General features: G+C 52.2%; 9 protein-coding genes across 9 annotated transcripts; 4 read left to right on the plus strand and 5 right to left on the minus strand.

Annotated features, from left to right (window-relative positions):
- Positions 1–23: 23 nt before the first annotated feature.
- On the plus strand, positions 24–2252 carry GLOTRDRAFT_115246 (uncharacterized protein; the record flags this gene model as incomplete). The annotated part of the gene is made up of 6 exons (XM_007866179.1): positions 24–462; positions 520–682; positions 739–1089; positions 1145–1359; positions 1417–1464; positions 1504–2252. The coding sequence occupies 6 exons, from the start codon at positions 24–26 to the stop codon at positions 2250–2252; spliced, it is 1965 nt and encodes a 654-aa protein (XP_007864370.1).
- A 445-nt stretch (positions 2253–2697) lies between these two features.
- On the plus strand, positions 2698–7781 carry GLOTRDRAFT_73888 (uncharacterized protein; the record flags this gene model as incomplete). The annotated part of the gene is made up of 5 exons (XM_007866180.1): positions 2698–3122; positions 3195–3765; positions 3825–4753; positions 4822–5022; positions 5073–7781. The coding sequence occupies exons 1-5, from the start codon at positions 2847–2849 to the stop codon at positions 7779–7781; spliced, it is 4686 nt and encodes a 1561-aa protein (XP_007864371.1). The 5' UTR covers positions 2698–2846.
- On the minus strand, positions 5294–11375 carry GLOTRDRAFT_137615 (uncharacterized protein). Its single transcript, XM_007866181.1, has 13 exons — positions 10873–11375; positions 10733–10813; positions 10527–10684; positions 10357–10474; positions 10039–10275; positions 9472–9981; positions 9196–9406; positions 9023–9144; positions 8875–8967; positions 8574–8808; positions 8219–8519; positions 7911–8161; positions 5294–7854 (listed from the first exon to the last, which is right to left on the minus strand). The coding sequence occupies exons 1-13, from the start codon at positions 11278–11280 to the stop codon at positions 7847–7849; spliced, it is 2733 nt and encodes a 910-aa protein (XP_007864372.1). The 5' UTR covers positions 11281–11375; the 3' UTR covers positions 5294–7846.
- A 50-nt stretch (positions 11376–11425) lies between these two features.
- On the minus strand, positions 11426–12268 carry GLOTRDRAFT_73894 (Sm-like ribonucleoprotein). Its single transcript, XM_007866182.1, has 5 exons — positions 12082–12268; positions 11876–12017; positions 11742–11818; positions 11665–11670; positions 11426–11609 (listed from the first exon to the last, which is right to left on the minus strand). Exons 1-5 carry the CDS (start codon positions 12191–12193, stop codon positions 11563–11565), a joined length of 384 nt encoding a protein of 127 aa, XP_007864373.1. The 5' UTR covers positions 12194–12268; the 3' UTR covers positions 11426–11562.
- Positions 12269–12291: 23 nt separating this feature from the next.
- On the minus strand, positions 12292–15734 carry GLOTRDRAFT_58467 (clc channel). The gene is made up of 13 exons (XM_007866183.1): positions 15151–15734; positions 14719–15100; positions 14527–14659; positions 14382–14475; positions 14273–14323; positions 14110–14211; positions 13642–14061; positions 13439–13581; positions 13321–13390; positions 13068–13260; positions 12864–13018; positions 12708–12810; positions 12292–12652 (listed from the first exon to the last, which is right to left on the minus strand). The coding sequence occupies exons 1-13, from the start codon at positions 15487–15489 to the stop codon at positions 12588–12590; spliced, it is 2250 nt and encodes a 749-aa protein (XP_007864374.1). The 5' UTR covers positions 15490–15734; the 3' UTR covers positions 12292–12587.
- An 877-nt stretch (positions 15735–16611) lies between these two features.
- On the minus strand, positions 16612–17745 carry GLOTRDRAFT_73898 (uncharacterized protein). The gene is made up of 8 exons (XM_007866184.1): positions 17554–17745; positions 17449–17494; positions 17380–17396; positions 17251–17326; positions 17068–17193; positions 16879–17003; positions 16717–16818; positions 16612–16655 (listed from the first exon to the last, which is right to left on the minus strand). Exons 1-7 carry the CDS (start codon positions 17599–17601, stop codon positions 16747–16749), a joined length of 510 nt encoding a protein of 169 aa, XP_007864375.1. The 5' UTR covers positions 17602–17745; the 3' UTR covers positions 16612–16655; positions 16717–16746.
- A 517-nt stretch (positions 17746–18262) lies between these two features.
- Positions 18263–19014, minus strand: GLOTRDRAFT_99304 (uncharacterized protein). The gene is made up of 2 exons (XM_007866185.1): positions 18888–19014; positions 18263–18828 (listed from the first exon to the last, which is right to left on the minus strand). The coding sequence occupies exon 2, from the start codon at positions 18794–18796 to the stop codon at positions 18401–18403; it is 396 nt and encodes a 131-aa protein (XP_007864376.1). The 5' UTR covers positions 18797–18828; positions 18888–19014; the 3' UTR covers positions 18263–18400.
- Positions 19015–19572: 558 nt separating this feature from the next.
- GLOTRDRAFT_58475 (glycosyl hydrolase) lies at positions 19573–21136 on the plus strand. The gene is made up of 8 exons (XM_007866186.1): positions 19573–19824; positions 19878–19930; positions 19997–20239; positions 20287–20297; positions 20351–20501; positions 20556–20611; positions 20681–20932; positions 20987–21136. Exons 1-8 carry the CDS (start codon positions 19604–19606, stop codon positions 21011–21013), a joined length of 1014 nt encoding a protein of 337 aa, XP_007864377.1. The 5' UTR covers positions 19573–19603; the 3' UTR covers positions 21014–21136.
- Positions 21137–23049: 1913 nt separating this feature from the next.
- GLOTRDRAFT_38048 (uncharacterized protein) lies at positions 23050–25613 on the plus strand (the record flags this gene model as incomplete). The annotated part of the gene is made up of 9 exons (XM_007865728.1): positions 23050–23188; positions 23279–23643; positions 23695–23772; positions 23910–24144; positions 24290–24402; positions 24468–24694; positions 24758–24917; positions 24967–25084; positions 25144–25613. Coding segments are annotated over 9 exons (1905 nt in total), but the record flags the coding sequence as incomplete, so codon positions are not given.
- Between the last annotated feature and the right edge of the window lie 1427 nt (positions 25614–27040).

The following is a 27040-nucleotide window of genomic DNA, read 5'->3' on the forward strand; positions in this document are numbered from 1 at the left end:
CGCCACCCCCGCCGTCGCCCGCAATGGCCCAGGCTGCTACGATGGGCCCGCCGCTCTCCCCGCTCGCCAGGGAGCCTCGCAGGTCGGGCAGGCGGCCTGCGCCCTTGTTCAATGCTATCGCCAGCCCGACGTCCCACTCCCCCGACCCGCAACCTCTGTCGCCGACGGTCCCCAGAATCAAGGAGCCCCTCCAGCGCTCCACGTCCAACGGCTCCAATCGCAACAAGCGGGCCAAGCAGGAGGATCTTGACGACGCCCTCGAGGACCACCCGCTCAAGAACGGCACCAACGGCGCCACCACCAACAGCCGCGCGAAGAGAAAGGGCAAAGAGAAGGAGCCCGAGAAGGACAGGGCTGCCGTCGTGGATATCAACATCGATGAGGCGAAGAACGGTGCCGCCGACGAGGACGCGCCCATGGACGGCCCCGACGACGAGCAGAGCGTTACCCGGTGCATCTGTGGTGCGTAGGCAGCCCGCGCGTTCACGCGTCTCCCAGACTAAATACTGTGTGGCATAGGCGACGAAGATCCCGAGCAAGCAGGCGAGTTCATGGTGCAGTGCGAGACGTGCAATGTCTGGCAGCACGGGCTCTGCATGGGCTACGAGAAGGTCGAGGACCTGCCGTTCGTTGATTACCACTGCGAGCGGTGCAGGCCTGAAAGACACGAGTCCCTGCTCAAGTATGCCCCTGACCACTTTCTTCGCCACGTCCTATCCTCATCGACATATTATCCAGGAGACTGAGCAAGAAGATGCGCCACGCTTCCAACACATCCCATCACAACTCTACCTCCGCCAATAACTCGCGCTCTTCTCGGTCTCATTCGCCATCTCACCTCCTGCACAAACCAGCCAAGAGGCGCAACACGATGAACAGCAGGGATGCCGCGTACGACGAAAGCCTGCAGGAAGTCATCGAGCAGTCGGCTGCGGAGGCTGCTGCTGCAGAAGCTGCCGCACATGCTGGTGGCCCCTCCTCCTCCGCTGTGGACAGTAGAGCAGCTGGAACTATGAACGTTGAAGGTGATGAGGAGGGTGATCCAGCCATAGGCGGAGCAAAGAAACGGAAACGGACCGAGGATGACACGTGAGTATCATATACACATAAGCTGATTCTGTTGCTGATATGAAGTGCTATGAAGGGCGTTAATCAAACGGCAGCGCTCCCCGTCCAGCATGTCCGACCGCCCCGCTTTGGCGACCACAACACGCGAAGAGACTCCATTGAATCCTGCCAGTGCAGCGCGGCAAAACTCCGGAACAACAGCTGCTCCCAAGAGTGCAGCGGCACGGAACAAGCGAGGCGGGCGCAAGAATGGGCAAGCCGCCGACTTACCTCCTACCCCGGGTGATGAAGGTATGCCGGTGTCCTATTCACGTAATTACAGGCATTTAAGCTCTGCATCTTCTTTAGAACCCGCCACCACGGCACCCAAGCGTCAAGCAAACAACAGAACTAAAAGTGGGCAAGCAGGTATGAAGCGCGCTCCCGCTTCGCAAGCATTCGCCTCCGCCGATCACAGACGGAACAATACAAGCGGTGTAGGTGCCGGGACCCACTCGAATACACGAGGGCACGCATCCACGTCCGCCGCGGCAGCGAGGGCGTACCACCAGTCGCATGAATACGCCGTTTCACAACAACCTCTGTATACATCCTGGAACCTGCCCGACTGGCTTTCACACCTGGAGCCGATGCTGCCCTCAAAAGAGCCGACACCGCTGAGGGTTACAAGTTCGGGTGCTCATGGACTTCATAATCTCAATTTGAGCGCCTGCGCCGATGTGGATGGCAGGGATTCTGTCGCTCCCGAGGGCGTGACAATTGAGCGAGGCGTCAAGGTCCGATGGCCGACGAAGAGGATGAGTGTCGGAGATATGAACAAGAGAGTCAGAGCACTCGTGGAGTGGGTCGGCCGGGAGCAAGTCAGCGCTTCGGAGAGGATGAGACGGAGGCAGGCCCTGGAAAAGGCCTTGAGGGAGGTCCAGGAGCACGTTGCTATTTCTGAACCTGCTGCAAGAGAAGACAGGATGCTGATGGATGACGAGAGACCCATGACGGAGTCCCCTGTCCAGGAAAAGTCGGAATTCGCGGCAGTCAGGGTGGAACACCTGGAACCGCGATATTCTACCCAAGCTACGATGAAGATGATGGAGGAGCTGATGGAGGAGTTGATCAGTTTCCAGGAGCGATTCGGACCCGGAGCCAAGACGAAAGAACGGGAACGGAGAGCTGCTGCAGTTTCGTGATGGTTTGTGAGGGATCGGACGAGTTGTTGTCTTGATTTAGTTTCTACTGCTAGACCCCTGTATTTTTGCTCCCCTTCGTATTTTCTCTATCCTGTCACTCTCCTCCGCGTCTCATTCTGCTGATCGTTGTCCCCATTTCACTCTCAGATTTCTTTATTGCTATTGTGTACGAGTCCGTTTTACGACTGATTCAGAATTGCAATATCCCTTGTTAATATGTATCAGTAATGGATCTGATCGTTTCGATGAGGCGTGAGGGTGGTCGAGATGTCGCCAGCAAGCGAAGCGTAGAAAGTGCGACGCCACAACGGCTTGCGCAAAACCAATTATACATGTACCTGCACGTGGCAATATTTGGTGGATGTGGCTGCGCCGACCGACGCAAACAACTCGGCCCTCCAACGTCACTTCGCCGTTCAATCCGTTCTGCCGTGCTTCATGTCCTCGAGCTCCCTTCCACAGGATGTGTCGACGAATGGAACTGCAGGCAACAACACGTCTCACTTGAAGAAGCTGTCGTTTGATTCATGGGATGACGATGCTGATGACCATGAACTACAAGAGGACACGGGGGACTTGTCGTATTCGTCGCGCATGGAGGAGTTCATGGATGACTCGGAGGGTGAAGTGCAGGGCAGCCGGGGTCAGGAAGACGACGGCGACGATGACGATGCAGACGAGGGCTTCGTCTATGAAGGAGTCGATGCCGGCGCTTCAGGAAGTGGGGGATATCGAGACCGGTTGCGGGACATACTTGGATCGGAACATGCTCCCGAAGATGACGAGCTCGATGAGAAGGAGGTCGAGAAATCGTTATTACACGACTCGGAAGATAAGATCTCAGGTGCTCTGAACGGGCGGGAGATACCCGTAAGTCTTGTGCATGCCATGCTGCTACTAACCACGAAGCAACTGCGGTGCTCATGCATGTCACCATGTTAGCATGTCCAGGTTTCTAGAGACGATACGCCATCTACGCCATCTGTATCGTCGCCTACGCGCCTGTCGCCGTCAAGAATGGCATCCCCAGGGCCCACAGGTGTTCCGGGCACTCCCTCTCGGCAAGTAAGACCGTTTCTGCACCCTACCATATCCCGACTGCGCTCGTTCACTCCTCAAGCATCTCGGAATCCGTCTACTACAGGGAGTGCTATAACTCTCCAGTCTTACGGGCACGGTGCTGCGTCACCTGCGCCATCTCACTTCTCAGCGATTTCTCGGTCTAGCACACCTTCAACCCTCGACCAGTATACGGAACGACCAGGGGTCACAAATCACCAGTCCGAAGCCGACAGACAGGTGTTCAAGTGGACTGTCTTGCAGACTATCTCGGATCTGTTATTCGCCAAAAAGTTAACGCAAAAGGCGGCAGCTGTGCTAGGTTCTCCGTCCCTCGGATCGCCTACGGTCATGGCGGCGAACGGATTGATTTGCATAGGCACGGACTCGGGAAGGATAGTTGTATTCGATTTCAAGCAGTCCTTAAAGGCTGTATGCGGGAATGAAAGCTCGGGTAAGTTCCTCCGCGATACTCAGTCAGTCATCCAAGGCTCTCATCGCGGTTCTTTTCAGCGGCGGCCGTTGGACCTGTCAGTGCGGTAGCGCTGTCTCACGACCATACTTACGTCGCAGCAGGCCATGCCTCGGGCCATATCCAACTCTACGATCTGTCAAAGCCGCAAACTGCAGCCCGCTTCGTTGCACCGACTTCAATCCCTGCTGTCGTCTCCGGGCGCCAAGAAGGGCATCTCTTGGGGTCTCGCATCGTGTCAGTGGGCTTTGTGGCTGGCAGACATACTGCGATTGTCTCTGCGGATGAGAGCGGGCTCGCGTTCTTTCACAGTCTAGGAAAGGTACTGTTCGTAGAGGCGAGTGATATCCTGAGGATCCTGGGCAAATATCCGGAAGAAGATCCTGTGACCGATTTGAGTCCGGAAGCGACCGGTCTTCGTCCGGGACCACTCGCGAATGGCAATGGGGCGTTCGGTCATACATTTCGACGACGTCGCCTGCGCAAGTCCAACACTATACTGTCGATGGCTACATTGCCTTTGGGTACTGCGCCTCACCCCACCGATGCCTACCACATCGTGGCCATGCTAACCCCCGTGAAACTTGTTATCGTGGGTCTGAAACCGACGCCTAAAACTTGGTTCCGGCGTCATCGAGAGGATCCTGACGAGAAAGGAGTCAGGTCTAAATGGAAAGGAACGTTGGCGTGGTGGCCTAGCGTGACGCGTGCCGGGGATGACGGCGCCAATTCGGGTAAAGGCAGAGCAGGCAGCGCTCTATTTCCAACCGATCCGATCCTGGCGTACTCGTGGGCAGATACACTGTACTTATTACGAGTCACTGAGACGAAAGCCTCATCAAAGTTGAAGAATCCTCGCAATGGCAAGACAAATACAGTGGAAGTCGGCACTGTCACGTTTGCGGAGGTGCGCAGCTGGACGACGGCGAGTAACGCAGACGTGCTTGCTCTGCAGTGGTTGAACGCCAATGTGGGTTCGTCCGATCCGTTTGATTTGTTCCCCGCATACCTTATTAACGCTGACTGGTCTCTCGCCAGCAAATCATCGTCGTAACGCCACATTCACTCGAGGTGCACGATGTCCGGTCCTCGAAATTGATAGAACGGGCAAGTTTTGATGCGTCACTACTGATATCGCCGACCCTGGGTTATACGGTGAATGGCATGGTGCCATACGCAGACTCCGTCAGCGATATCGCCCATAGTGTGCGGGTATACAAGGGTAAAGTGTTCCTCCTTGTACGTGATTTACCTTGTGTTAGGTTGCAGCTGCTCAGTTTCTGCTGTAGGGTCGACAAGACGTATCTGTCGGGACCCTCTTGACCTGGGCTGACCGGATACTCCACCTTGTGCAAGAGGGCGACTTCTTATCTGCCATCGAATTAACGAGGACTTACTACACTGGTGAAGCGCCCGGGAATCGGAATGGTCTCCCTGATACACCAGAACAAGTCAAGGATGTCATCGGTCAAAAGCTTCGGGATCTGATGACTGCTTCGGCTCGTTTTGCGTTCTCCGAGGAGCGGCTGGTCGAAACACATATGACGCCCGATGGGCGTGGTGTCGACCGAACCACCCTTTTCGAAGGCCTCGTGCAGACTTGTGCACGCGCATGCAAGGCGCTTGATGATTTCGACTTCCTGTTCGAGGACCTGTTCCAATATTATGATGACTGCGGCATAGCGCGGATGTTCCTTTTTCAACTGGAAACGTTCGTGCTGAGTGGCGACGTTCGATACGTACCCCCTCGTATTACTCAGCGACTTGTCGCCATGCATGACGATGACCAGAGGCCAGACTTAGTAGAGCGTGTCATATGGCACATAGAGCCCGACTGCCTCGACATCAACCAAGCTGTCCGCTTGTGCAAGACGCACCAGCTCTACGACGCTCTCATTTACCTGTACACTCGTGCTATGCGTGACTACGTGGCTCCCGTCGTCGAACTGATCTCACTTGTGAGGAAGGTCATGCAATATCGCAGAGCAAGGATGGAGACGTCCTCCCCATCACAAGAGGCCCAAATGTCGATGGACGATTTAGATATTGAGCCGATCATTCTCAATGCCTACAAGATCTATCCATACCTCGGGGATGTCTTGTCTGGACTCACGTACCCGAGCGAGGAACCTCTGCCCGAAGACGAAGCTCTGTCAGCAAAGAATGATGTTTATTCGTTCTTGTTCTTCGGCCGATCCAGCGTCTGGCCTTCCGGCGAAGGTGGAAAACTCGTCCTCACTGCGGAGGAAGATGGAGGCGTGGAACCGACGTATCCCTATCTTCGTCTGTTGCTGCGATTTGACTCCGAAGCATTTCTGCACTCTCTGGACCTAGCATTCGAGGACTCATACCTGAATGACGAAACAGAAGGTATAAGCAGGATGATCATAATCAACATCCTCTTGGAAGTCTTGTCATCTCCTGGGCTTTCGCGGACTGACATCACGTTTGTCAACATATTTGTTGCTCGGAATATTCCGAAGTATCCTCAGTACATTCTCAAGTACACATCCCCAAGTGTCATGCAGAGCGTATTGGTTGGCCTCGCTGAAGATCCAGATGAGAGCACCCGTGAAGACCGTCAGTTGGCCGCGGAGTATTTGCTGTCTGCTTATACTCCGCACGATAGCAACGCTATTCTCGATCTATTCCAGAAGGCCGGGTTCTATCGTATCCTCAGGTCTTGGCATCGACACGAAGAACAATGGGCTCCTTTGTTCCTGGCATATCTCAACGACCCTGAGCTGGACAGTCATGAACTCTTTGAGGGCATACGGGACGTTATGGCGAACGCTCAGCGAAGAAATGCAGGATCGGTTCCTCTGGATTTACTTGCCGTTGTCTCTGATGCCATCCCTCGCCTTCTACAGCTCAGCATTGCCCGCACAGCTTCTGTGATCGATATCTATGTGCCTGACCTCCACGCAGATGCAGCGGATGCAATGTCTACTGAGGATCAAGAATATGCTTGCTTCCTGTATTTGCGCCACTTGCTTGGACGGCCAACGGGTGAAGATCACCAGACCAAGTGGCGAGGCGCACCGTCATCACATGTACCGCCTTCGTTACGGCAACGCTACATCGAACTGCATTGCCAGTATGACCCTGCCAACGTCATAGACTCCTTACAGTATCTTCCGGCAGGCTACGTTGACCCAGCAGATGTCGTGCGGACCTGCGAGAAAAATCAAGTCTATGATGCAGCAGTATGGGCAGCCAGCATGGAAGGGGAGGCGGCATCGTCTTTGTCGAAGGTTCAATCTTTCGAGACCAAACTCGCGAGTCAGATAAACAGTCTATTGACTACAAGAGAAGGCGAAAGCACATCTCTTGAAGAGCTGGAGAAACTGATTACTGCTCTCCAGTCTATTGGTCGAGCTGGCATCGCAGTCTGCACGGCCTACGCAGGGCAGAACTCGGGAGAGAAAGCTTCTCTTGAAGATGTCTGGTTTCAGCTGCTACGCAGTCAGATTGACTGCGTACAGAATGTGTCCTCCTGCTGCACTGCGCAGGGAAACGATGTGTCAGGGACAGGGGGACGGATTTTGTCCTCCTTACGTTCTCTAGTCCAGGAGACGTTCACAGCATTGATGGCCGCCAGTTCCACGACTGATGTGTCATTCCCTCGGTTGTTCAAACGTCTGGTCGATTCTTCCACCGGAGCAAAGAGAATGAAGGGTATTCCATACACAGAGTTCAGAGCAATACTCACCGGGATGCTGGAATCGTACCGAAGCGATGGAGACATGCTATTGATAACGAAACACCTAATCGACAGAGATGTTTTTGAGACCACCGAGGAGCTAGTCCGTGAACGACTAAAAGGTTGGTCCCCAGAAAAGGGTATTTGTCGAGGGTGTCGTAAGGCGCTTTCGGGTGACAAGAATCAGCCTCAGATGGTTCAACAGGGAGAGCAGGAGAGTATTTTAGTTTCACGGACAGGAGCCATATACCATAGTAGATGCCATCCTTCCGACTCTATTACGATAACTGTATAGTAATCCTGGTTACCTGAGTAATGTCCCGTCGACGGACCGTGACCGGCTGCGGAAGTACTGCTTGCTCAATAATCTAGGGTTTACTCGCTATTAGCTGAGAACAAGCAACATGCTGCGAAGACCTCTAACCGTCAGTGAGATTTGCGTGGACCATTTCGCGCAGAGACTGGAAGGCAGGAATGCTTGCCAGATCGACGCCCAATCCTTCAGCATCTCGTCCAAAGGCTTCGACGTCGAGTATCATCTGTGACCGTATCCGTTCCTCATCTTTTCCTTTATCGTCCCTCCCTGCGGTTCTACCGAAGAGAGGCTTCTTGGCTCTCTGCAATTTTCGGAGGGATTCCTCTGTCCTTCTTAGTGAAGTGATCCAGTATATGTATCTGCAACCCCCTCATTAGGCTGTCGACGCGCTTCGGTGTCATGTAGGTGGGACATACCTCTGGACAGCGCTCTCAAATACCTCCGTACTATATGGCTTGAGAAACTCGGCCTTCAGAGCGGTGCCTGGTCCGTCAGCAGATTCAAGACCGAAGAAATGTTTGATCGGCTGTAGAATCGTGGGAACAAAGTAGCTCGGCTCGCTTGGTGTGCGCTTCAAGGACATGGCTCGAAGGGATGCTGGAATCGACCGAACGGCCTGCACGGCCTCGCAAGCGCGTCTGGTAAGAACAGCGATTACCTGGCTTGACATAGGATCGATCAGCAACACCAACGAAGCGACCATTTGCTGCAGCGCGTCTAGAAGATAGCCTTGTCAGATGACTGCCTTCGGAAGTGACAGGATATCGAAACCTTCGGGCTGGACGAGATCTTGTCCGTCGTTTTCCGGCATGTCGGGCAGCATCACTGATATTTCCTCTCGCCAAATTTTTAACACCTGCTGCTGCATAGCCCTGATATCCGTTATTGCAGCCCCGAGTTGGCGAAGCAAGATATCATCCAGCGCAGTTGCTTCTGCAGTAGCGGACTCACCACCTGGAGGAATAGGAGTCGATGTACGGGTGATAGACGTAGGTGTACCGGACGCCTGTGGTTTATGGTCCGTAAATTCCAATACAGCTACTAGTACAGTGGAAAAGTGAAGAGTACATACCAACGGATCACCACTCGGGTTCAAGTTTGCTTTCGATATCGGTTCGTATGCCGGAAGGCTCGAGTCAAGCCATGTCTTATATCTGCTCAGGAGCTAGGCACATTATCAATAGGTGCCCAAACCAGTAAATATCGAGGGATCACTCAACCTGTAACGTAAGTCGCCAAAAGCGAGATCCAAGCTGTGGGATATAGATCTGCCCGCTCCAGCAGATCTCGATGGCTCGCCATATCGCCCTAGATTGAACAGTCACGAAGGGCTCCGTCTCGGCTGATTTGAATCTTCAGTAAGTAGCCTCAGAGAAGGTAAGACACTACGTACCCTTATTTACGGAAGGTTCAATACGGGTAACTGCTAGAATATCCTCCAAGGGCAATATGATTTCCTTCCACCGTAATTGGAAGTAGACAGGCAATTGCCAACGTCGCTCAAACGAGATAAAGAGCGGGTGGTGACGCATGGCCTCAACGGACGAGATGGAGGGCGCGATGAACTCCAGCGCCCGTATAAATGCTTGCGTAGTATCGTAGTTCTACAGAGGACTTCTCATAAGCCTGTCCTGGTATCTGCATGTCATAACGACGAACGCATACTGACCTTACGGAACTCATCAGGTCTGCCAGCAGAAAAGACAACACTCCCGAGCTCATCCATAATGGCTCTGGCGATCTCTGCCCATACGACGTTTGCCATCATTTCAAACCCATGTTCTCCCCTCTGGGAGTTCGGAGGTGACTTAATCTGCTTGAATGCAGACGATGCAGCAACATTTGCTGCCCTCCGTTGCGAGCCTGACTTCTGATTGATTCTTTCCGCTGCATCTATGATCTTCGACATATCACGGTCTACGAACCGCAAGATGCGGTTATACAGGGCAGCCAGGGCATTGTCAGATTCATCGAGAAGCGGTACCGAAGAGCTGCTCTCTCTCGACCGGGTAGACTGGAAAGGATTTTCCTTGGATGCAAAGGCGGTGAACGGTGTGTAGGGAGTCCGGGGCGGAAAATAAGAGGCAGTTGCCGGGGGTGCAAGGGTATGTACTGGGGCAAAGGGTGTATGAGGGAGAAGCGGAGAATGTGGTGCGGCCAATGAGCCCGGAAAGATAGTCTAATGAATGCGATGTCAGACTTGTATTCATGTATGACGGAGTTCTTCAGCACCTACGTTCTTCACGAAGCCTCGGACGACCTCCCTTCGAAGGACGTCTTCCGCATCCCTCCAGAGGCCAAGCATGTCGTATGACTTCAGGCACTCTGTTAGGTCAGCCATCCATTTGGCCCTTTCGAGCTCCGTTGCTTTACCCGCTTTCCCTTCTTCTCTGCCCTCGACCAGTGCTGTCAAGGTCGACCCGAACAAGTGGTCCAAATCTGAAGAAAGCGTAGAACGTATCCGGTCCACTCTCTAACATGGAGGAAACAGACAACAGAAAAGGGTCGTATATTCAATATTAATACAGGGCAATGTAGAGAAGAGCTCACAAACCCATCGTATTTCATCTACAAAGGCACTCTTCTGTTCCTCCGCCTTAGTAACGTGGTACAGCAGCTGTGTGTATTCTGAAGATACACGCGAGAGATGCTTTGCACGGCGACCCCGTACTCTAAAACAAAGATGAGTGTGGAAACACGATGGGAGGCAATCTCGAGATGCACCTGTCTTCTCGCGTCTCCGGCTCGTCTTGAATGCTCAGGTGGGGACTCACCCTGTGTGCCAGGTCTCCAGACGCTTCATTTTCAGGCAGGGTAATGAGTAGGAGAGACTCAAGTCGAGTCACTGACTCTGATATTTTCAATAGCAAGTGTAAGAATGCCTAAGTCCGGTCAGGTGTGACGTCTAATGTGCACTCGGCTAGACTTGCCTTCTCCTCTCGTAATGCTGCTCGCTTTTGTAACTTGTCTTCGATGGTATCTTGAATAGAGTGTAACTCAATTCTTGATTCCTGCGAGATGCGCACGTCACACTGACTATACGATATGCATACCCAATGGGAGAACACACCACAATATGAGCTTTGACGTCGTTCAGAGGCCGCTTCAGCCGTTCGAGCCTGGGACCTTCCCCCCTCAAGTCTGTGCTGAGACTTATGAACGCCTCATAGTCGTCGTTGATGAGCTTGACCAACGCTTCCCTCAGTGTAGAAAGATACTCCCTCAGCTCTGATCGCAAGTCCGGCAAAGATGTGTAGGAGCGGGACAGCAGAAATTCCTCCACATCAAAAGTCTCAGCGGAGAGATATGGATTGTCATGCGACAGTGGGATGTAGATAGGCAAATCATGTGCACTTCCACTCTTCAGCTCTTCAGCCTTGTCCGAGACTTCTCTAGCGGCCAGCTCCTCCGCCAGGCGTTCGAGCTCGAAGGGGTCTCGAGTTGTGCTGGAGTCTGTGACAGCATTGCGACCAGACATGTGTACGGAGCGCAAGTGTTGAGGCCGTAGACTCCTTATAGCGTCGCCTGGCGTTGCTTATGACATGAACAAGTGTAGCGCACAATGTGACAAGCTCAAGTATAGCAGCAGTCCGCAATAGGTAGGTTCGCGGAACCATTATTTCGGCGCAGGTAGGTCTTACCGAGTACCGGAGCAGCTGGCAGCTATTCTGCATTATTTTGAGAGAGATGATACAACATAAATGGACAGGCAATGCAGAGTCACGAATGGTAGTAAAGGTACATGCTACTGATTGAGTTTTTACCGTCTGATTCCCCGAGCAGCAGGCATACCCCGACCGCGGCGCGCTGGACACGCGTAGGTCAGTGTTCTGAGTTTGAGCAAAGGCGCACATCCACGTACCATTCGCTGTGATGGACAAGATACGACGTGATCAGCTGTACTGAGTAACCCAATGAACAGGGAGTCAGGCCACGTACCCCGCATAATAGTGGCACGCCCACGCGCTGTACCGATACCTCTGCCCTTCATAGCGTTCGGGCCGACACGCTTGAACCTGCCCCAGATATATTCGGTCAACCAACGTGAAGTCCACTGGGCTATGACAACTCACATTGGTGCATTCTGCAACATATCTGGGACGATGAAAAATCTGACCATACTTCCCCTGATGTAGACCTGGTCTAACTGAGATACACGACCATCTCTGCCAGTGACTGTGATGTCTTTCAATGATATATTGAGGTTGTCCTCCGCTGCATCATACGGAGAACTCTGGTGAGCACTGCAACTAGGGAAAGAAGAAAGGCAAGGACGAACCTTCAGCGAGCTTGCCCCGATACAATTGCCCCGTCTTCAGCTCAACAGTGATAATGTGCCCCAGGGACTCGTGTAACAGTTTGACAGGGACTCCAAGGCCTTCGTTCGGCATATTTGATAGTTGAAGGTGGGGTAGGGCGAGGAGAGGCGAGGACACAGACAGGCGGACGAAACGAGGATTCGAGACGAGCCGCCCACGAACTTTACGAGATTGCCTTATCCGGTAACTATCCTGCGGACTTTGTAGTACTGCTGCAAGTCTGTAGTTAACAATGACAGGAGAGAATACGAAAACCAGTCGGATGGCTTGTGAATATATGTTAGACTATGGCTGATGTGCCTCAGTAGGTATAAGTGTGGTACATGTTTCGTTAATGTCGTAAGAATTCCAACGAACTGTGCTTGCTATGAAGGAAAGATTGTTTCCCAGGATCAGTCTGCCTTCGGAGTCCGCCTGGTTTCACCAAATTACCCGTCGTTTGACCATAAGATATCTGTGGCCGAGCTTAAGATCGGTGCTCCAGTTCCTCCAAAAAAGCTAGCCAAGCTTTCTTGTCGATGAGGCCCTCGTCTGCGAATAATATGTCAACGGCGTTCAATGAACAGCATCCACGATGGTTACTTACAGAACCCATCGGCGTCAGTGACAATCACATACTTGGCACCGAGCTTTACGAAAAACTCTTGTACCAACTCCAAAGGCGAATTGGACTGTACAGTCAGAGGTGCCTAGAAAGAGGTGTCGGGGTCGTGGTTCAACAACAGAGGCAACCAAGACGAACCTGGTCCATGTATACACTGAAATCGAACGGATCGACCGCAGGGTGATTCTCCGTCATCGAAGAGAACGAGATGGACGACGCAGCCAGATCACCGTGACGATATGCCTCCCCTGTCCTGAAATGAACTGGACTATCGGCGGAGTCCGCCACAATGCCTGCGCCAAGTATAAGGAGCGCCAGATGACACTACCTGTTGTTACGTACTGAGGGCATGCTCGAGCTCGTTGGCACCAATATAACCTATCAGCCGTAGACCTTCGGTCTCATTGTCCACCTTCCTGACAATCGGGAAACCTCCATCGTCATAGCCGGCAGCCACCAGGCCCTGTAGCTTGTCTCGCAAGCTTTCCACGGTGTTCTGCCTGTCCGCCCTGATGATGTCGACATCTCTGTCGGTCTACCAAAGACGTGCCGGGTTAGAAGCGGAATGAGGCGGCTGTGCGGGAACTGCGCTCACCGCATCGTTGACCTGTAAGTCTCCCCAGACATGATTGTGTTTTGCATCGAGATAAGGCAATTGAGAAAGCCTATGAGTCTGTTAGAACCTACACCCAAAGGCACTCCATTGGACGCACTCAATGACTAAATCATAGATTCCTTTAGGTTCAATCGCATCTGCCACAGTCTTAGCTACTAAGACCGACAACATGACCGGGACGGCGTAAGTGAGAGTGTCGGTGAGTTCGAACATTATAACAGCCAAGGAGACCGTTGTACGCTGCAATGATCAATTGGAAATGAGCGAACTCAAGAGTATATTTAACGAGAGATAACGTACCGTAGCACCTGCTAAGGTTGCAGCAGCACCAACCATAGCATAGAGTCCAGGTATGACACAATCCAGATCGCCATGACAGGATGCGAAGAGACTACTCTGAGGGTACTTGAATTGCATCCACTGCACCAATATGCCCAAGATTCGGCCGGCACAAGCACCCACGCCTAACGTAGGTATGAAGATACCTGCGGGAACCTTGATGCCAAACGTAACGATAGTCAAAGCTCCTTTAACAAGAAGGGCAACAGCGATCGCTTTAATGGCAGGCCACGCCTGCTTCGGAGGATCCAGCACGCACAATCCCTCGTGACTGTTAACGCTACCTGAGCGACACTCGGCGAACAGATTGTAAACCAATTCTGTACCGCCCATCCGAGTATACGGGTTCAAGAAGCTCAGCAAGGCTGTGACTAGGGTCACCTACATAATTATCAGCGATATGAGCTATGGCTGGGGAAAGAGGCGTACCAGCAATACTTCCGAAACTGGATGCGTCTTCAACCATGTACCGTTGCGTACGTGGCGACTCCACCTGTAGTTCAATTTCGAGAAGTAGGAACCGTAGACACCCTAGTCACGTTACGAGAAGTCAGCGGCAGTATTGGAAGCAATAACGCATTCCAGTACGTACGCCGAAGACACCCAAGAGCACGAAGAAGAATAATTCATAGGCGTGCCAGTCCTAGTGGGAAGCCACATGATAAATGGACGTCGCTTGAGTTGTGGATTACACTGCGGACCTTATCGTATGTTACTTGGAACAACACCAGCTTGCCAGTGCCGAAAGGATTCAAGAATCGAAGGGTAATAGCTGCGATCATCGCGCAGAAAAAGCTGTCGCTAGGTAAGCAATCACATCTCAATCTGCGCATGGGTAGTACCCACCTTCGCCACATCACTTTCGGAGGGAAGAAGTAGGATACCTCTTCAAGACTGAACAATGTACCACCGATGGGAGCACCGAATGCAACTGCAACACCGGCAGCACTGGCTGCGCTGAGAATTTCACGCCGCTTTCCTATAGAGAGCCGGGTAAACAAGATTTCTCTCAATTTGACCAATATGTCCCCAGAATACCTTCATTGTTCTCGTACTTAGCGAAGTATCTGCTCACGATGTTGCCGACACAACTAGCGATATGAACAAAGGGCCCTTCTTTACCTAAAGACAGACCGGACGCGACTGAGAGGGCTAATCCGACAGACTTCGTGAAAAGAGTTCTTCCACCCAGATATCCATGAATAACGAAACCAGACAGAATGGTCTTGATCTCAGGGATACCGCTCCCAGCAGCATAGTAAAGCACCTTCCGCTTCGGCTCAGGGACTGCCAACGCTTCGTGTTGCTTGTCCTCTTCGTCAAAGGAGGGACCAAGCACTCCGGAGTCTTTCCGGGTGGAGAAAGAATTGGACGCGGTGAGATGTATGGTGAGAAAAGCTGAGAGCAAAGCCAGGACCAACTGAGGAATATCGTTTCAGAGTAGCACGTGGAAAACGACCAGGTACTCACAGCTACGCAAGTGTAGGCAACATACTGGACCATTTCAGCATTGCCTTGCCCCCCTCTCTTCACCGCTGGACCAAACACATCGGCCCAAGTTCGCCAGGCATCACAAACCTCGTCGGCTGCACCGGTCAAGGAAAGTGCGGCACGGGTAATGAAATCATCTTCGCCTTGACTTGGGCAGCAGGATCGCTTAGCCTTCCACCAGCCATTCCGACAGAAACCTTCTTTTGAGTCAAACAACCACTGCTCGCTCCGAACAATCAAGAAGGCTATAACGGCCGTGAGGAAGCCGACAATGGTCACTACGATCCACCCTAGTGTCCTGTCTATTTGGTTGCGCATTCTGCCCCTGAGTGACTTGCGTTTGCGCAACCTTGAGCGGCGGACGGAGTCCTTAATGGCGTCGTGTAACCAATCGATTGAGGTATAAGACGAATACCAAACACGAATACCGTTTGTCCTGACGTCTCTCTCCTCTTTCGTCTCATCAGCCTGAGAGCTAGCAAGCGATGCATCATAAGCGGAAATAGGACGCTGGCGTTTAGACGGCAACTGGAAGTAGGATGAGATCTCCCTCGCTGTCGACAGTGGTGTTCGAAGAGGAGAGACGGGATTAGAGACAGAGACCTTTCCTATCCTGAGTCCAGGGAGAGCGGGAAGATGGTGACGAGATCGGAAACCAGGCTTCTTGGAAAGCCTCGCCTGTGGAGGTAGCGTACCATAGGACGTACTACGCAGATCCTCTCCAAGGGCAGTCCTTTCGGTTGGACCGGTGGCAGGTGGTGTGGTGGCTCCTATATTTAAGAGCCGTTGACGCCTCCAAATAGTGCTTGATGGTCCACTCAGAGGACCCAATGGAGCATCCTCATCCGGTTCGCCTGCCAGCGCCGGATTGGACGTGCTTCTCTTCAGATTAGGCATCACCGACAAAGTTGGCAGCGACGATGACAGCGAGATATGGAAGAGGAGCTGCCTGCTGCGACGCGTGCAGGTAATATTATAGTAGTCGGAGAGCTGCCAGTTCGGATCACATGCGCCGTGACCGGACGGCACTCGTGCTCAAAGATGAAGCAGGCCTAGGAATCGTTATCCTTTCGAAGCGAGCAGACTGCAGGTACAACAGTCCGTGCAGCAGGGAAGACGGATAGGATGGTCGCCGTCTTATGTACGAGGGCTCGAGCTCTATCATCCGACGCACTCAAAATGAGACTTAAGCGTCGGCCCCGAGCCACCTGTGAGTGTAGACGTTGGTAGAGGTGCTGCAATAATATCCGAGTCCATTCCTCCCTGTACGTGTGTAAGCGCGTCTATAGTTATACTTGACAGCTGCATGTACTTGGGTATACAGTACATAGCTGTATGTAAACTGAGTTGTTGACCAAGTCTGCCATCGGCGGGTGGACCATTATCAATGCATGTTAGATCATGCAAATATGGACGTAAACACCTCCTATACAGTATGCACACCAGTCAAAAAAGGCAGAACGTACCACAGGCAGTCAGAGCGCCTTACAAAGCGGAACTCGTCGCGTCAATGTGAGTCGCACCATCGAGGTACCTACCACATACCTCCATTATACGGGAGTCAAAGGTCAAAGGCTACATTGGGATGCGGTCCACCTCTTCCAAGCTCCAGTATTTCTTCATATTCTCGCCTTTGAGGTCATCCACCTGACAAGGAGAGCGGCAAACGTCAGCATACGTTCCGGGTGAGACTAGTGACGCGGCTACTTCTTCGTCCAAGTGTTTGAACAGGACGTCTCTGAAAGAGTCCAAGCACGCCCTCATCTCGGTAGGCGAGTAGGACGACGGGTCATCTGACCATTTCTTGATGAGTCTTTCTAGATCATCCAGTCCTACGGAGCTCAGGCATAAGAGCGTCCACTCTCTGCAATGCGGGTAATATGACGAGATCTCCACCTTTATGGATGGCCTTGTGTGACCTGATATGCCGTCCGTCCTCCGCCTGCTCAGAGAATTCCGGCATTCGTTCTGCAAGAACTGGGAAAATATGTCGCTCTTCAAGACTATGGTGAAAGTTGAGATCTAAGCAAGTTCACCGTTTTCAGGAAATTCTCGGCGACAACGGAGTAAGTAGCATACGGGTGCACAAAGACTTCGCTTCTTGCAGATAGTTTGATAACGACATCCCTCGTCGGTTGAAAGACCCGTCTGCAAGCTTTTTATATACGTGCCTTAATAGGTGTCTTCAGTGTTACAGGTCCATCTTACTTCATAGACGACGTTGACTGTCTGAAATGCATGAGGATATTCCAGCTGGTGAGCAAAGGGGCTGCTCACATTCTCGCTTGAACCACTCGTGAAAATGTGCCATCGTCGTACTCAACTAATATACATTCAGTTCAAATTGGGATAGGAGGATTTGCAGACGAGACGGGGCCGTACTCTGTTCCATCTCCTCTCGTCCTGACTGAACAATCTTCCTGAAGACATCTTGACGGTTATCCTTGACAGTCCAATTTGGCAAAACGGACGGACAATCGCGTTCAGCGGGTGTCTTAGCTTCACAGAGATTAGAGCTTGATTTACGAGAAAGCGAAACAGCGTGCAGCGACGAGTTCGAAAGCCAAGCTCTGAGACTGTCTGGGAAGGCGCGGTCAATGGCAAGCCTTCTGGAGACCACCTGTAAAGTCTCGATGAGCGAGAAAGCGCGTTAAGTATTGTAGCGCCATGGCATGTCAAGAAAAGGCTCTGTATGGTAAGCGGGATGCGGACAACCTGCGAGCACCCTCGAAGCGCCGAGGGCTCGAGTACAACAATCATGATCTATGTGGCTTGGCTGATGACCTTTTTTTTCGAGGAACGATATGACGTCCGGGCAACCAGACTCAGTCCGGCTGATGACAATTCGTCGTATGGATCGTGGACGGCCTTTGAGGTATAAACGGTGCAATACTTACAGAACGACCCGAATGGAGTCAAACAATATGCGAGTTCTCGCATCGCACTGTATGTAGACGTCGCTAACAGCTGCTCCAACTACAGTCGATGAAAGAGATAGCTCGAGACTGAACGCATTACTGCGAATTCTGCAGGGGGTCGCATATTGAAAGAGGCCAAGTGAGCAGCAAATCAGAAACACAATAGGTGGGCACGATAGGATAATTCCTACTCAGCGCTCAGCGCTCAGGCCTCAGCCCTCAGGCGCATGGCGTGCTTGGACTCTCACTCGGCGAAATCTCTTCGCACACCATTACATACAAACATGTGGTATGAGTGACAGATCGCAACCTCAGAAATCAGACACCCGTCCCTTAAAGCTCCAATCACCCTCATCGTCCCGCCATTTCTTCACTGGTTCTCTTTTCGGCCCGCCAATTTCTCCAGTTCTGGGGTTTACTTCGCCTTCGAACTCCGCCTTGAGAGGTGCTCGAGCATCCGGATGCATGGCAAGCTCAGCTTCTGCTTCCGACCGGTCCGACGGTCTGGAAAGGGGCGCCTGTGCAGCACGCACAAGGTCCTCGAACTCTTGCTGCTGCTCCGCCGGTAAAGGGGGCGGAGAAGGACGGACCAAGGGTGGAGACTGCATAGTCACAGACGGTCGAGAGGACATATTACGACACGACCAGGCGATCCTTGGTAGCAGGGCCTCAGTAGATAGAGATGCCGAACGTAGTCCATGTGCCATGATAAAACATGCAAGCATTGTGACGGCTGCCTCTATATAACGGCGAAGATCAGGGTTGTGTGCAAGGATTTTACGACCTGAAAGCACGAACCTCAAGAACGTATGCCCGATTCCAAGGGATGAAAGCAAATCACATTAAATGACAGCTAAGGCGTGGCAGACGTACAGGGCAGACGGCGGATACGAGTCTTAGGACTTCCTGCAGCACACTGGGACTCGCTGAGCAAGACGCAACCGGAAAGGGGAGCGATAATATTGTATCACGTGCTGGATCGCGTGGTTTCTCAGCACTGCTCAGCCACACCCTCACACCCTTGCGGTTCCGCAACGAGCGTTCTTGAACTCAAAGGCTATTGTAAGTCTGCTGTTTCTGACGTCGTCTTGACAGACTAACTCAACTTCTTCTGGGACTGCGTCCGAAGATCAGCTCCCTTCCCACTGCAATCTAACTATATCCGTCGAGAAACCTCCCTCGGCATGGACCAGAATTAGGATTCTGACCGCCTCACGACTTCCACCGTGTACGTTCTCCATGCGTACCTTGGGAAGGCTGGCGTTCTAATGCTCCCGCATTATCTAGCCCCGCCATCCCTGCTGACCTGCTTTCATCGGTCCGCGCCTGATTTATTCTCGGATTAATGTCCCTTGAGACTGCGTGCACCACCTGCTCCGGAGAGTCATGCAGAACAGACTCGCGCTCCGTGACCGCTAGCGGTCCGATTGCTATATGCTCGCAGATTGGTCAAGGCTATAAATTGATACCTGTGTCTCTAATGGGTTTATCTTGTCCAGCCGTTGCTTGTCAACATGCGAGGTCCTTTGTCTGCCGTGATCCTTTCACTGGCTTGCAGCGCAATCGGAGTTCCAGCTCCCGATGCAGCAGCGGCATACCCTAATCCTCTTGCTCTGCAGGGACCCTCCTTCTTCGTCCATGATCCCAGTTTAGTCCAGCGCCAAAGTGATGGAAAATATTTCCTCTTTACGACCCACGATAAAGGTGGCATTCTGACAGCGACACAATTGGCAGGGTGAGACTACACCTTCCTTGGCATATCGTCTAACTCATTATTTATGTACATAGTCCGTGGACGGAAGTTGGTTCCATCTTGCCGAACGATTCCACGATTCAGCTTCGTGAGTTCCTGCAATTTATCAGATCCTAATATCTGATGTCACAATTCAATGCACAACACTTTACAGCCGGGCGTGACGACATATGGGCACCCGACGTGTCCTACCACAACGGCCAGTATTACGCATACTACTCGGTGTCCACCTTCGGTTCTCAGAATTCGGGGATCGGGTTGGCAACTAGCCCCACCATGGACCCTGGTACATGGACAGATCACGGACTCGTGATACAGTCTACCACGGGTGCCCAATACAATTGTATCGACCCGAACTTGATCGTAGGCGGCGATGGCGTACCACGGTTATCATTTGGTAAGACAAGTAGCATAGATAGTTTCTGCCCAACTGAATTTGCCTAGGTTCTTTCTGGGTTAGTAGCAGGGGATTCGACGGCAACACGTAGGAACTCATCATTTTCGTCAGAATGATATTTTCCAAGTGCAATTGGGGTCGAACCTTCAAAGTACCGTCGGCTCGCCTGCACAACTGTCCTACAATGCTACGGGTTCTCATGCTGAAGAGGGATCTTTCATATGGCAACGCGGCTCCTATCACTATCTGTTCATCAGTAGTGGTAAGTTCGTGAGATGAAAGCGCTATTGCATCCCTCACGTCTCTTCTTTGTCAGGTACTTGCTGTGGCTTCGATCCGAATAATTTACCAGCGCCTGGGGATGAGTATAAGGTGCTTCAAGTTCCGTGCCTTTACGAGTTTACCGATTTATAATCTTCCTCCGTGATATAAACATGACAGGTGTTCGTTGGTCGATCGTCTTCGCCGAATGGTCCTTTCGTCGACAAGTCGGGTGTCGACATGCGCAAAACTGGGGGAACACTAGTTCTGGCTTCGCATGGTAACGTATATGCCCCGGGAGGTCAAGCCGTCTTCCACGACACCAAATCGAATAAGGATATTTTCGTGTACCATTATGTGCCAGTGAATTCGCCTTCGCCCTACAACGACTCTTACGCTACTCTTGGGCTGAACGGCATCGATTGGTCCTCAGTGAGTTCTCTTCATCTTGAGAAACCTCAGACTTCTGAAATAGACGCATCGCAGGGCTGGCCGGTCTTGACGAGTTTATGACCGGGATCACCGCGGCAAAGGGAGCGGTCCGTATTGTCGTGTAGTGACGGTCCGTGTCTCTCCGTGCCCGCGGACTTGTAGGCGCATGTACTACCATCAGTACTGCGCACCAATCGCATCCCATGCTATCCTGTACAATAGTATAGTGCTGACCTGCGACCCCGGCAACGAGGCGTTCATCGCAACAGCGGTCGATACGCTTGGACTAACCTCGCGCTATAAGCGCACATATGCTGCGGACTGTCGACTTGCGTGATCGCCTTTCCGGACGAAACAAAGTAACTAGGTACACCGATCTAAGATCGAGAGCGTCAAAATGCAGGTAAACGGATTCCGATACCTTCCTCCGGGACAATGCAGTGCAGGAGAGGGGCTATCTCTAGACTGCCATCGAGGCTCACCCAGAATAGCGCGAATTGGGTTTCGCGACTGTGTCCTGTGCACATGTCTGCCTACCTTCGGTAGGCCTTCGGCTTTCATTGCTTGTAAAGCTTTGTAAAGCCGAAGGCCTCGAGAGGAGACATACGCAAAAACCTTTAGCCGCCTGAGTTACGATGATAATGGGGTAGCTTCACAACGTCATGACCTCAGGCACACGAGATGGCCGACAACAGACCCAATCAAGGCTGATCTTATCTGGCCTATAGAAAGAATCAACATTCTCATCCCTTGGAGTCTCTTCCCTGCTGCGCGGCTCAGAACACACATTTCATTTAGATCACGTTAGGCACTGTCAGGCTCCAACTGCGAAGTGACGGCAAAATAGAGAGTAACTCAGCGACCGGTTCTGCTAGCAGGCTGTGGCAAAGTCTCTGACTTCACGCCCGACAAGACCGTCGGCCTAACGCCCTTTGCTGGCAACTGTGAAGCATGAGTGTTTTCGAGGATGTGCGGTTGAGCTTGATAGACTGCGGAGAAGGAAGAGAAATCGCCCTCGGTACCGCAACATATTTCGGCAAAACCTGGTTGATAATCATAAGGTCAATCAACCCGCATGTGGATACGAGGGGAACAAATTAGCGGTGTTCGGACACGGATGTAATAACAGCACTGACAGCTTATGTATCCGTCAACCTGCCACACTGCCTACAACCGGGCACTATTCTAAAGGCTCGTGTCTGCCGCTTGGCTTGTTAAAACACAAGGCGATAACAAGCAGCTTGGCGAGACTGGTGGGACGGAAGAAAGAGGGAGAGGGAAACAGAGGGACTGCCGGGCGCACCCGGATTGCATTGAACTGAAGCCGGAAGGGGATCTAAGATCCAGCTAGATCTGCATCGCGTGCGGTTACCAGAGTCGAAACGTGCTAGCGCCCTTCCTGTGCTTGCCCTCTTTCCTTTATAGATCTGTATACAGAATGCCTTTAAGTCCCTGACTATCCCACTCTTACCTTCTTCCGCCTCTATTGCTGCCTCTGTGCCTTTTCTTGACTTTTTTTTAATGCAACCGCCCGACCAGCACTCTCCTTACTCTCCTTATTCTACGCATGTCATCAGTATCGAAGATTCCCCGTCCTCGTCTGCGCATCCCGCCTATCCCAGGCGTTCCGCATCTACAGGCAAGCGCAAGGTAGAAAGGGCCTGTGATTTCTGTCGCCGACGCAAAACCCGATGTGATGGACCAAAAATGCCGGGCAATATCTGCACGAATTGCACTCAGAACCAGAAGCCTTGCACATACGTGTACGTCGCATCGACTCGGCCATAATTTGGAGTATTAACCTACTGCCACTGACTTTGCGATGGATCGTGCTAGGGAAAGCTCTAAGCCTCGTGGTCCCCCAAAAGCGTCGGTAGCATCACGGTTTTATCTCCGATAATCACCCACATATGAAACTCTACAGATATGTTACAGCGCTGGAAGATAAGGTCGAATATCTAGAAGCATATCTGGACAAGGTGAGCGACCCGCCATTACTCCCACTTGCCACGTCGCTTGCTATATGCCATAGCTTCCTGAGGTGTTCTATGGTTTTATGCATTCCATGAGTTTATCTTCTGCGGCAGTTGGAGTCAGTCATCTCACTAAAACTACATCAACAGCTACGACCAGGAGCGGATTTTTCGGAATTCCTAGGTCCACCCGTGATACGGGATTCCTGGAAGAATGAGCCCCCAGGTCGCAAGTCCGACTCCCCTCATGTCAGCACATCTACTCAGTCCCCTCGAATACGACGTACACCGAGCGCTCCAATACTATCGACGAATTACCTTGCTTCCAGTTTCGCTGCTACCTTCGCCGGCCCTGATTGGGCATCCACTTCAGCGGCCGGGCAACCCGGTCCCCCGCCTGTCCGTCGGCGTGCTTCCTACTCAGTGACGTCTCATTCCGCTATCTCGCGAGTGCCGCAGGACTCGGTGTCAGATGCGGAATCCATATTCTCTGATTCGACTACCTCCGATTCTGAATGTTACGGCGAATTGGATTACGGAAAGGAGGTAAAACGCTTGATAGTTCGAGATCAAGGTCCTGTGGAAGCTGTCCGTTCGCCGGTATCGAACGAAGGTGGCAGACCTAAAGTCGAAGGCGGCAAGGGCATACCATCCATCTGGCGTCGGTTCCATGGCAAGAGTAGCGGCTTGCAGCTTGTTACTCCGGCCAGGAAAATGAAAAGGATGCATCTGACAACGGTATGACGTCCGCAGTTGTCCATTGCATGCTAGACTGGTTATCTTAAATAGATGACCGATCAACAAGAGCCCGAACAGCCGTCGCGGAAATCACCCGAGCGACGCCAAGAGTTCTGGACGATGCCACCGGTGAGTAGTCTTTCACATCCCGGCATGGAAGATGATTTGGTTCAATGGACGTCAGCATTCGTATGCTAACAACCATGTCCGTTGCTACGAGACCTTACTGACGCGTTCTATTTTTTCTCCCTACGTGGGATATCTAGTGGGAGATGACATTCGAGGGCGCTGATGTTGACATTGCACGCTTCGAACCCATCATCTCAGCGAACATGCCTCCTCCCGACTTGGCAGAAGAGCTGATCTCTCTGTATTTCCAGCACTCGAACAGCCAGTTTCCCCTCCTTCATCGACCAACGTTTGAGCGACTATGGTCTTCCGGCTATCATCAGCATGATGCGTGGTTTGCGTGTCTTTGCTTTACACTGTTCGCGGTCGCCAGTCGATGGTCCGATGACGATCGAGTGTTGTGCGAAGTGAATTCTGTCACTTCTGGACTTTCTCAACCTCCTTCAGAGGAGGAGCTTCCAAATCTCAGATGGCGTACGGCTGGGTGGAAATATTACAATGTGGCCATAGGTAGGAGTGTTCACGATCATGTTAACCGGCGGACTGCTCACCATCCCGTGGGCAGAAATATGTATGGTAAAGCGGAGTGTCCTCAAGCCAGCGACGCTATTCGAGATCCAGACTTTTAGTGTGAGTTTGGCGGACCCTTAGAAATATGTTCTCTGTCCTTGTGCTCACTTGTTTACCGAGCGCAGCTCCAAGCCATGTTCCTCCGGGGAAACGACCACTACCCATCATCATGGTTTCTCATCGAGATTGGTGTTCGGAAGGCCCAAGATAAGGGGATTCATCGCAAAAAGGCTTACGCCAAGGTTCCGCCTGCCGAAGGTGAGCTGTGGAAGCGAGCGTGGTGGCTGCTAGTGGCCTTCGACAGAGTCACGAGCACAGCACTAGGGAGGCCCTGCTGCTCAAGAGATGAGGAGTAAGTTCCTAGATGGACAGTTTTTACGTTCGTCAATCCTGAGGCCACAAACGTTTATCTTAGTTTTGACGTTGATCTACCGTCGGAAGTTGACGACGAATACTGGGAGCATCCAGACCCCAACCTCGCATTTAAGCAGCCTGCAGGGAAACCGTCCCTTGTCACTGCTTTCAACTCGTGGGTCCGATTAACCCAACTCACTTCCTTCGCTGCCCGTACCTTGGTATGAAATATCCCTTCGTGTAGTTTCCGGATACTAATGCATTACACAGTACTCTAGTGATAAGCAGCAAGGTGTCTTGCGCCGACTCGGTCCCAACTGGCGTTCACGCGCGATTGAGAAGATGAATGCCGCTCTGGCACAGTGGTATGAGACGATACCTGCTCACCGTAAGATACTTATACGGATGATGATATTGGTACTGACCACACCTCTTTGTCCTAAGCAGTACGGTGGTCACCGACAATGGAAAATCCGATCTTCGCAAACCAGGCCGTCACGCTATACACCACGTATCATCTGGCCAGAATCATGATCTATCGTCCTTTCATCAAAGCTCCTGATGCGCCCACCGGTACACAAGGTCGCGAGGATCCACGAGGGTTGGAGAACCCCGCGCTTGCTGTCTGTACTGAGGCGGCTAGGGCGTGTGCCCGGATCATAGGCGTGCAACTCCAACGTGGTTTCTCCAACTTATCGAACCTCATCAGTGTTTCCCATATCTGTGCCGCCTTGCTCCTTATGAATGTCTGGGATATCAAGGCGAGGCAGGACCGAGCGGCCAGTGAGGCCCATACGAAGGCTCCGGATATCATGTCTAATCCAGAGGTCCGGGGACTCCTTTCGGACGTGGCCATCTTTCTCAGGGCTCTAGAGTTCGCGTCGACCAAATGGACCATGGCTTATACGTTTCTGTGAGTGAAGCACGACTACTCTCGGTCCACGCCGATCTCTGAAGGTATGATATAGGACCCAGCTGAAGTCATCTCTGCCTGCTGGCTTCGATTACCATGGGCAAGTAGAGCTTCCAGCGACTGCGTCAAGTTCACGGGTGGGACGCCCAAGGATGTTTGACCGATCTTTGTCACTGACCTGGAGCCAGAGTGCATCTGGCGATCGGCGGTCGAATAGCAGACGTAATCCTGAGAGAGTGGCCTGGCCTGGACCGCCGGAAGGATCCTGGCCGATGTCTCCACGAGCTGGCCCGTCTACGTCTCCTCACTCGCCCCTTTATTTGGGGATGGATCGCCCTAGAATACCCAAGCCGGAGCCATCGAACGAGGAAGAAGATTTGCGGGCATTAAGAGCGGCGTCGACATCGAACTACTCCGTACATCACCAAATGCCGCTGCAAGCCTTTTCGCCGCAGGGTACCACACATCAAGAGCAACGGGTGCCCTTTATCAGTCAATCTCGTAGAGCACCCAGTGCTGCCGCTGTCGGTCCTCATATCCAGACCTGGCAGGGCGGACCGGCTCAGAATCTGACCAGCTATGATCATCCTTATGCCCTCACGGAAGGACAGTATCCGCCGACACAGCCCTTCACTGTGTCGGCGGTGAGGCGTACGGATGAAGAGGGAATGGAAGATAGGCTAGGCCAGTTCATGAGTGGCGGGTACAGGTTCGTTAACAGCTTACTTTGGTACAGTGGAGTAACGATTGACTGTGGTGGTCTCTCCCGGCAGATGGGATGAGTCTGGAATGGATCCACGTCCTTCGCAATCACATCCCAGAGGAGGGCGGAGCCATTGGTCTAGATGACACCGTGACTAAGGACATGTATCATTGCTGCCCCGTGAGCTTTCGGTCATCCGTTGTCGTATAGAACGATAAAGTCTTACCATTAATCCGTCCATTTTCAAGGAGTGGGATCTTCCTCACGAAGTCTCCGCATTATCAAAAAATCTCAGCTGGCTGCGACCTCGGCAACTGTTTCCGCAAACACAATCTATCTGTATCATAAATACTGCTGTAGCTATAGGTAATATCTCTCGCGCCTAGTGCCCCATTCCTCAACCAATCGTATTATTTACTATTTATTCCCAGTATCGCGCTTGACTCGAGCTCTGATATATCGTTATTCTCCTCACTCACTTTCCGTTTCGGAGGCATTTCTAGAACCCCTTTTGCTTATGCATTGCGTTGGTCTTCGTCGCTTGGTCTTTGTCCAGAGCTCTACACCATCAAACTGGGGCTCATGCCCTCTATTCGGCACGAAGACTAAGTTCAATTCATTATCGTTCCGCTGCATTGAAGTACGGATGCATGACCTAACGCCAATCCGGTGAGGGGTTACACTAATCCTTAGGTTCCCATGGGATGTTACCTTGCCAGTTTAACGAA

The sequence above is a fragment of the Gloeophyllum trabeum genome, assembly GCF_000344685.1.
Source record: "Gloeophyllum trabeum ATCC 11539 unplaced genomic scaffold GLOTRscaffold_00004, whole genome shotgun sequence".
Lineage (NCBI taxonomy): Eukaryota > Fungi > Basidiomycota > Agaricomycetes > Gloeophyllales > Gloeophyllaceae > Gloeophyllum > Gloeophyllum trabeum.

Coding starts and splice junctions, on each gene's coding strand:
- GLOTRDRAFT_137615 (XM_007866181.1), bottom strand. CDS start 11,280: ATGTCTGGTCGCAATGCTGTCACAGACTCCAGCACAACTCGAGACCCC. Junction 10,814..10,872: donor ACGTCAAAGCTCATATTGTG/GTGTGTTCTCCC, acceptor CGCATCTCGCAG/GAATCAAGAATTGAGTTACA. Junction 8,968..9,022: donor TTTGGCGACTTACGTTACAG/GTTGAGTGATCC, acceptor TAATGTGCCTAG/CTCCTGAGCAGATATAAGAC.
- GLOTRDRAFT_58475 (XM_007866186.1), top strand. CDS start 19,604: ATGCGAGGTCCTTTGTCTGCCGTGATCCTTTCACTGGCTTGCAGCGCA. Junction 19,931..19,996: donor CGATTCCACGATTCAGCTTC/GTGAGTTCCTGC, acceptor AACACTTTACAG/CCGGGCGTGACGACATATGG. Junction 20,502..20,555: donor CTATCTGTTCATCAGTAGTG/GTAAGTTCGTGA, acceptor CTTCTTTGTCAG/GTACTTGCTGTGGCTTCGAT.
- GLOTRDRAFT_58467 (XM_007866183.1), bottom strand. CDS start 15,489: ATGCGCAACCAAATAGACAGGACACTAGGGTGGATCGTAGTGACCATT. Junction 14,476..14,526: donor CCGAAAGTGATGTGGCGAAG/GTGGGTACTACC, acceptor ACCTAGCGACAG/CTTTTTCTGCGCGATGATCG. Junction 14,324..14,381: donor TCCAAGTAACATACGATAAG/GTCCGCAGTGTA, acceptor GCTTCCCACTAG/GACTGGCACGCCTATGAATT.
- GLOTRDRAFT_73898 (XM_007866184.1), bottom strand. CDS start 17,601: ATGTCTTCAGGAAGATTGTTCAGTCAGGACGAGAGGAGATGGAACAGA. Junction 17,495..17,553: donor ACGAGAGGAGATGGAACAGA/GTACGGCCCCGT, acceptor AATGTATATTAG/TTGAGTACGACGATGGCACA. Junction 17,194..17,250: donor AGCGAAGTCTTTGTGCACCC/GTATGCTACTTA, acceptor GAACTTGCTTAG/ATCTCAACTTTCACCATAGT.
- GLOTRDRAFT_73894 (XM_007866182.1), bottom strand. CDS start 12,193: ATGCCGAACGAAGGCCTTGGAGTCCCTGTCAAACTGTTACACGAGTCC. Junction 12,018..12,081: donor TCGGGGCAAGCTCGCTGAAG/GTTCGTCCTTGC, acceptor CGTATGATGCAG/CGGAGGACAACCTCAATATA. Junction 11,819..11,875: donor ATGTTGCAGAATGCACCAAT/GTGAGTTGTCAT, acceptor TATCTGGGGCAG/GTTCAAGCGTGTCGGCCCGA.
- GLOTRDRAFT_99304 (XM_007866185.1), bottom strand. CDS start 18,796: ATGGCACATGGACTACGTTCGGCATCTCTATCTACTGAGGCCCTGCTA.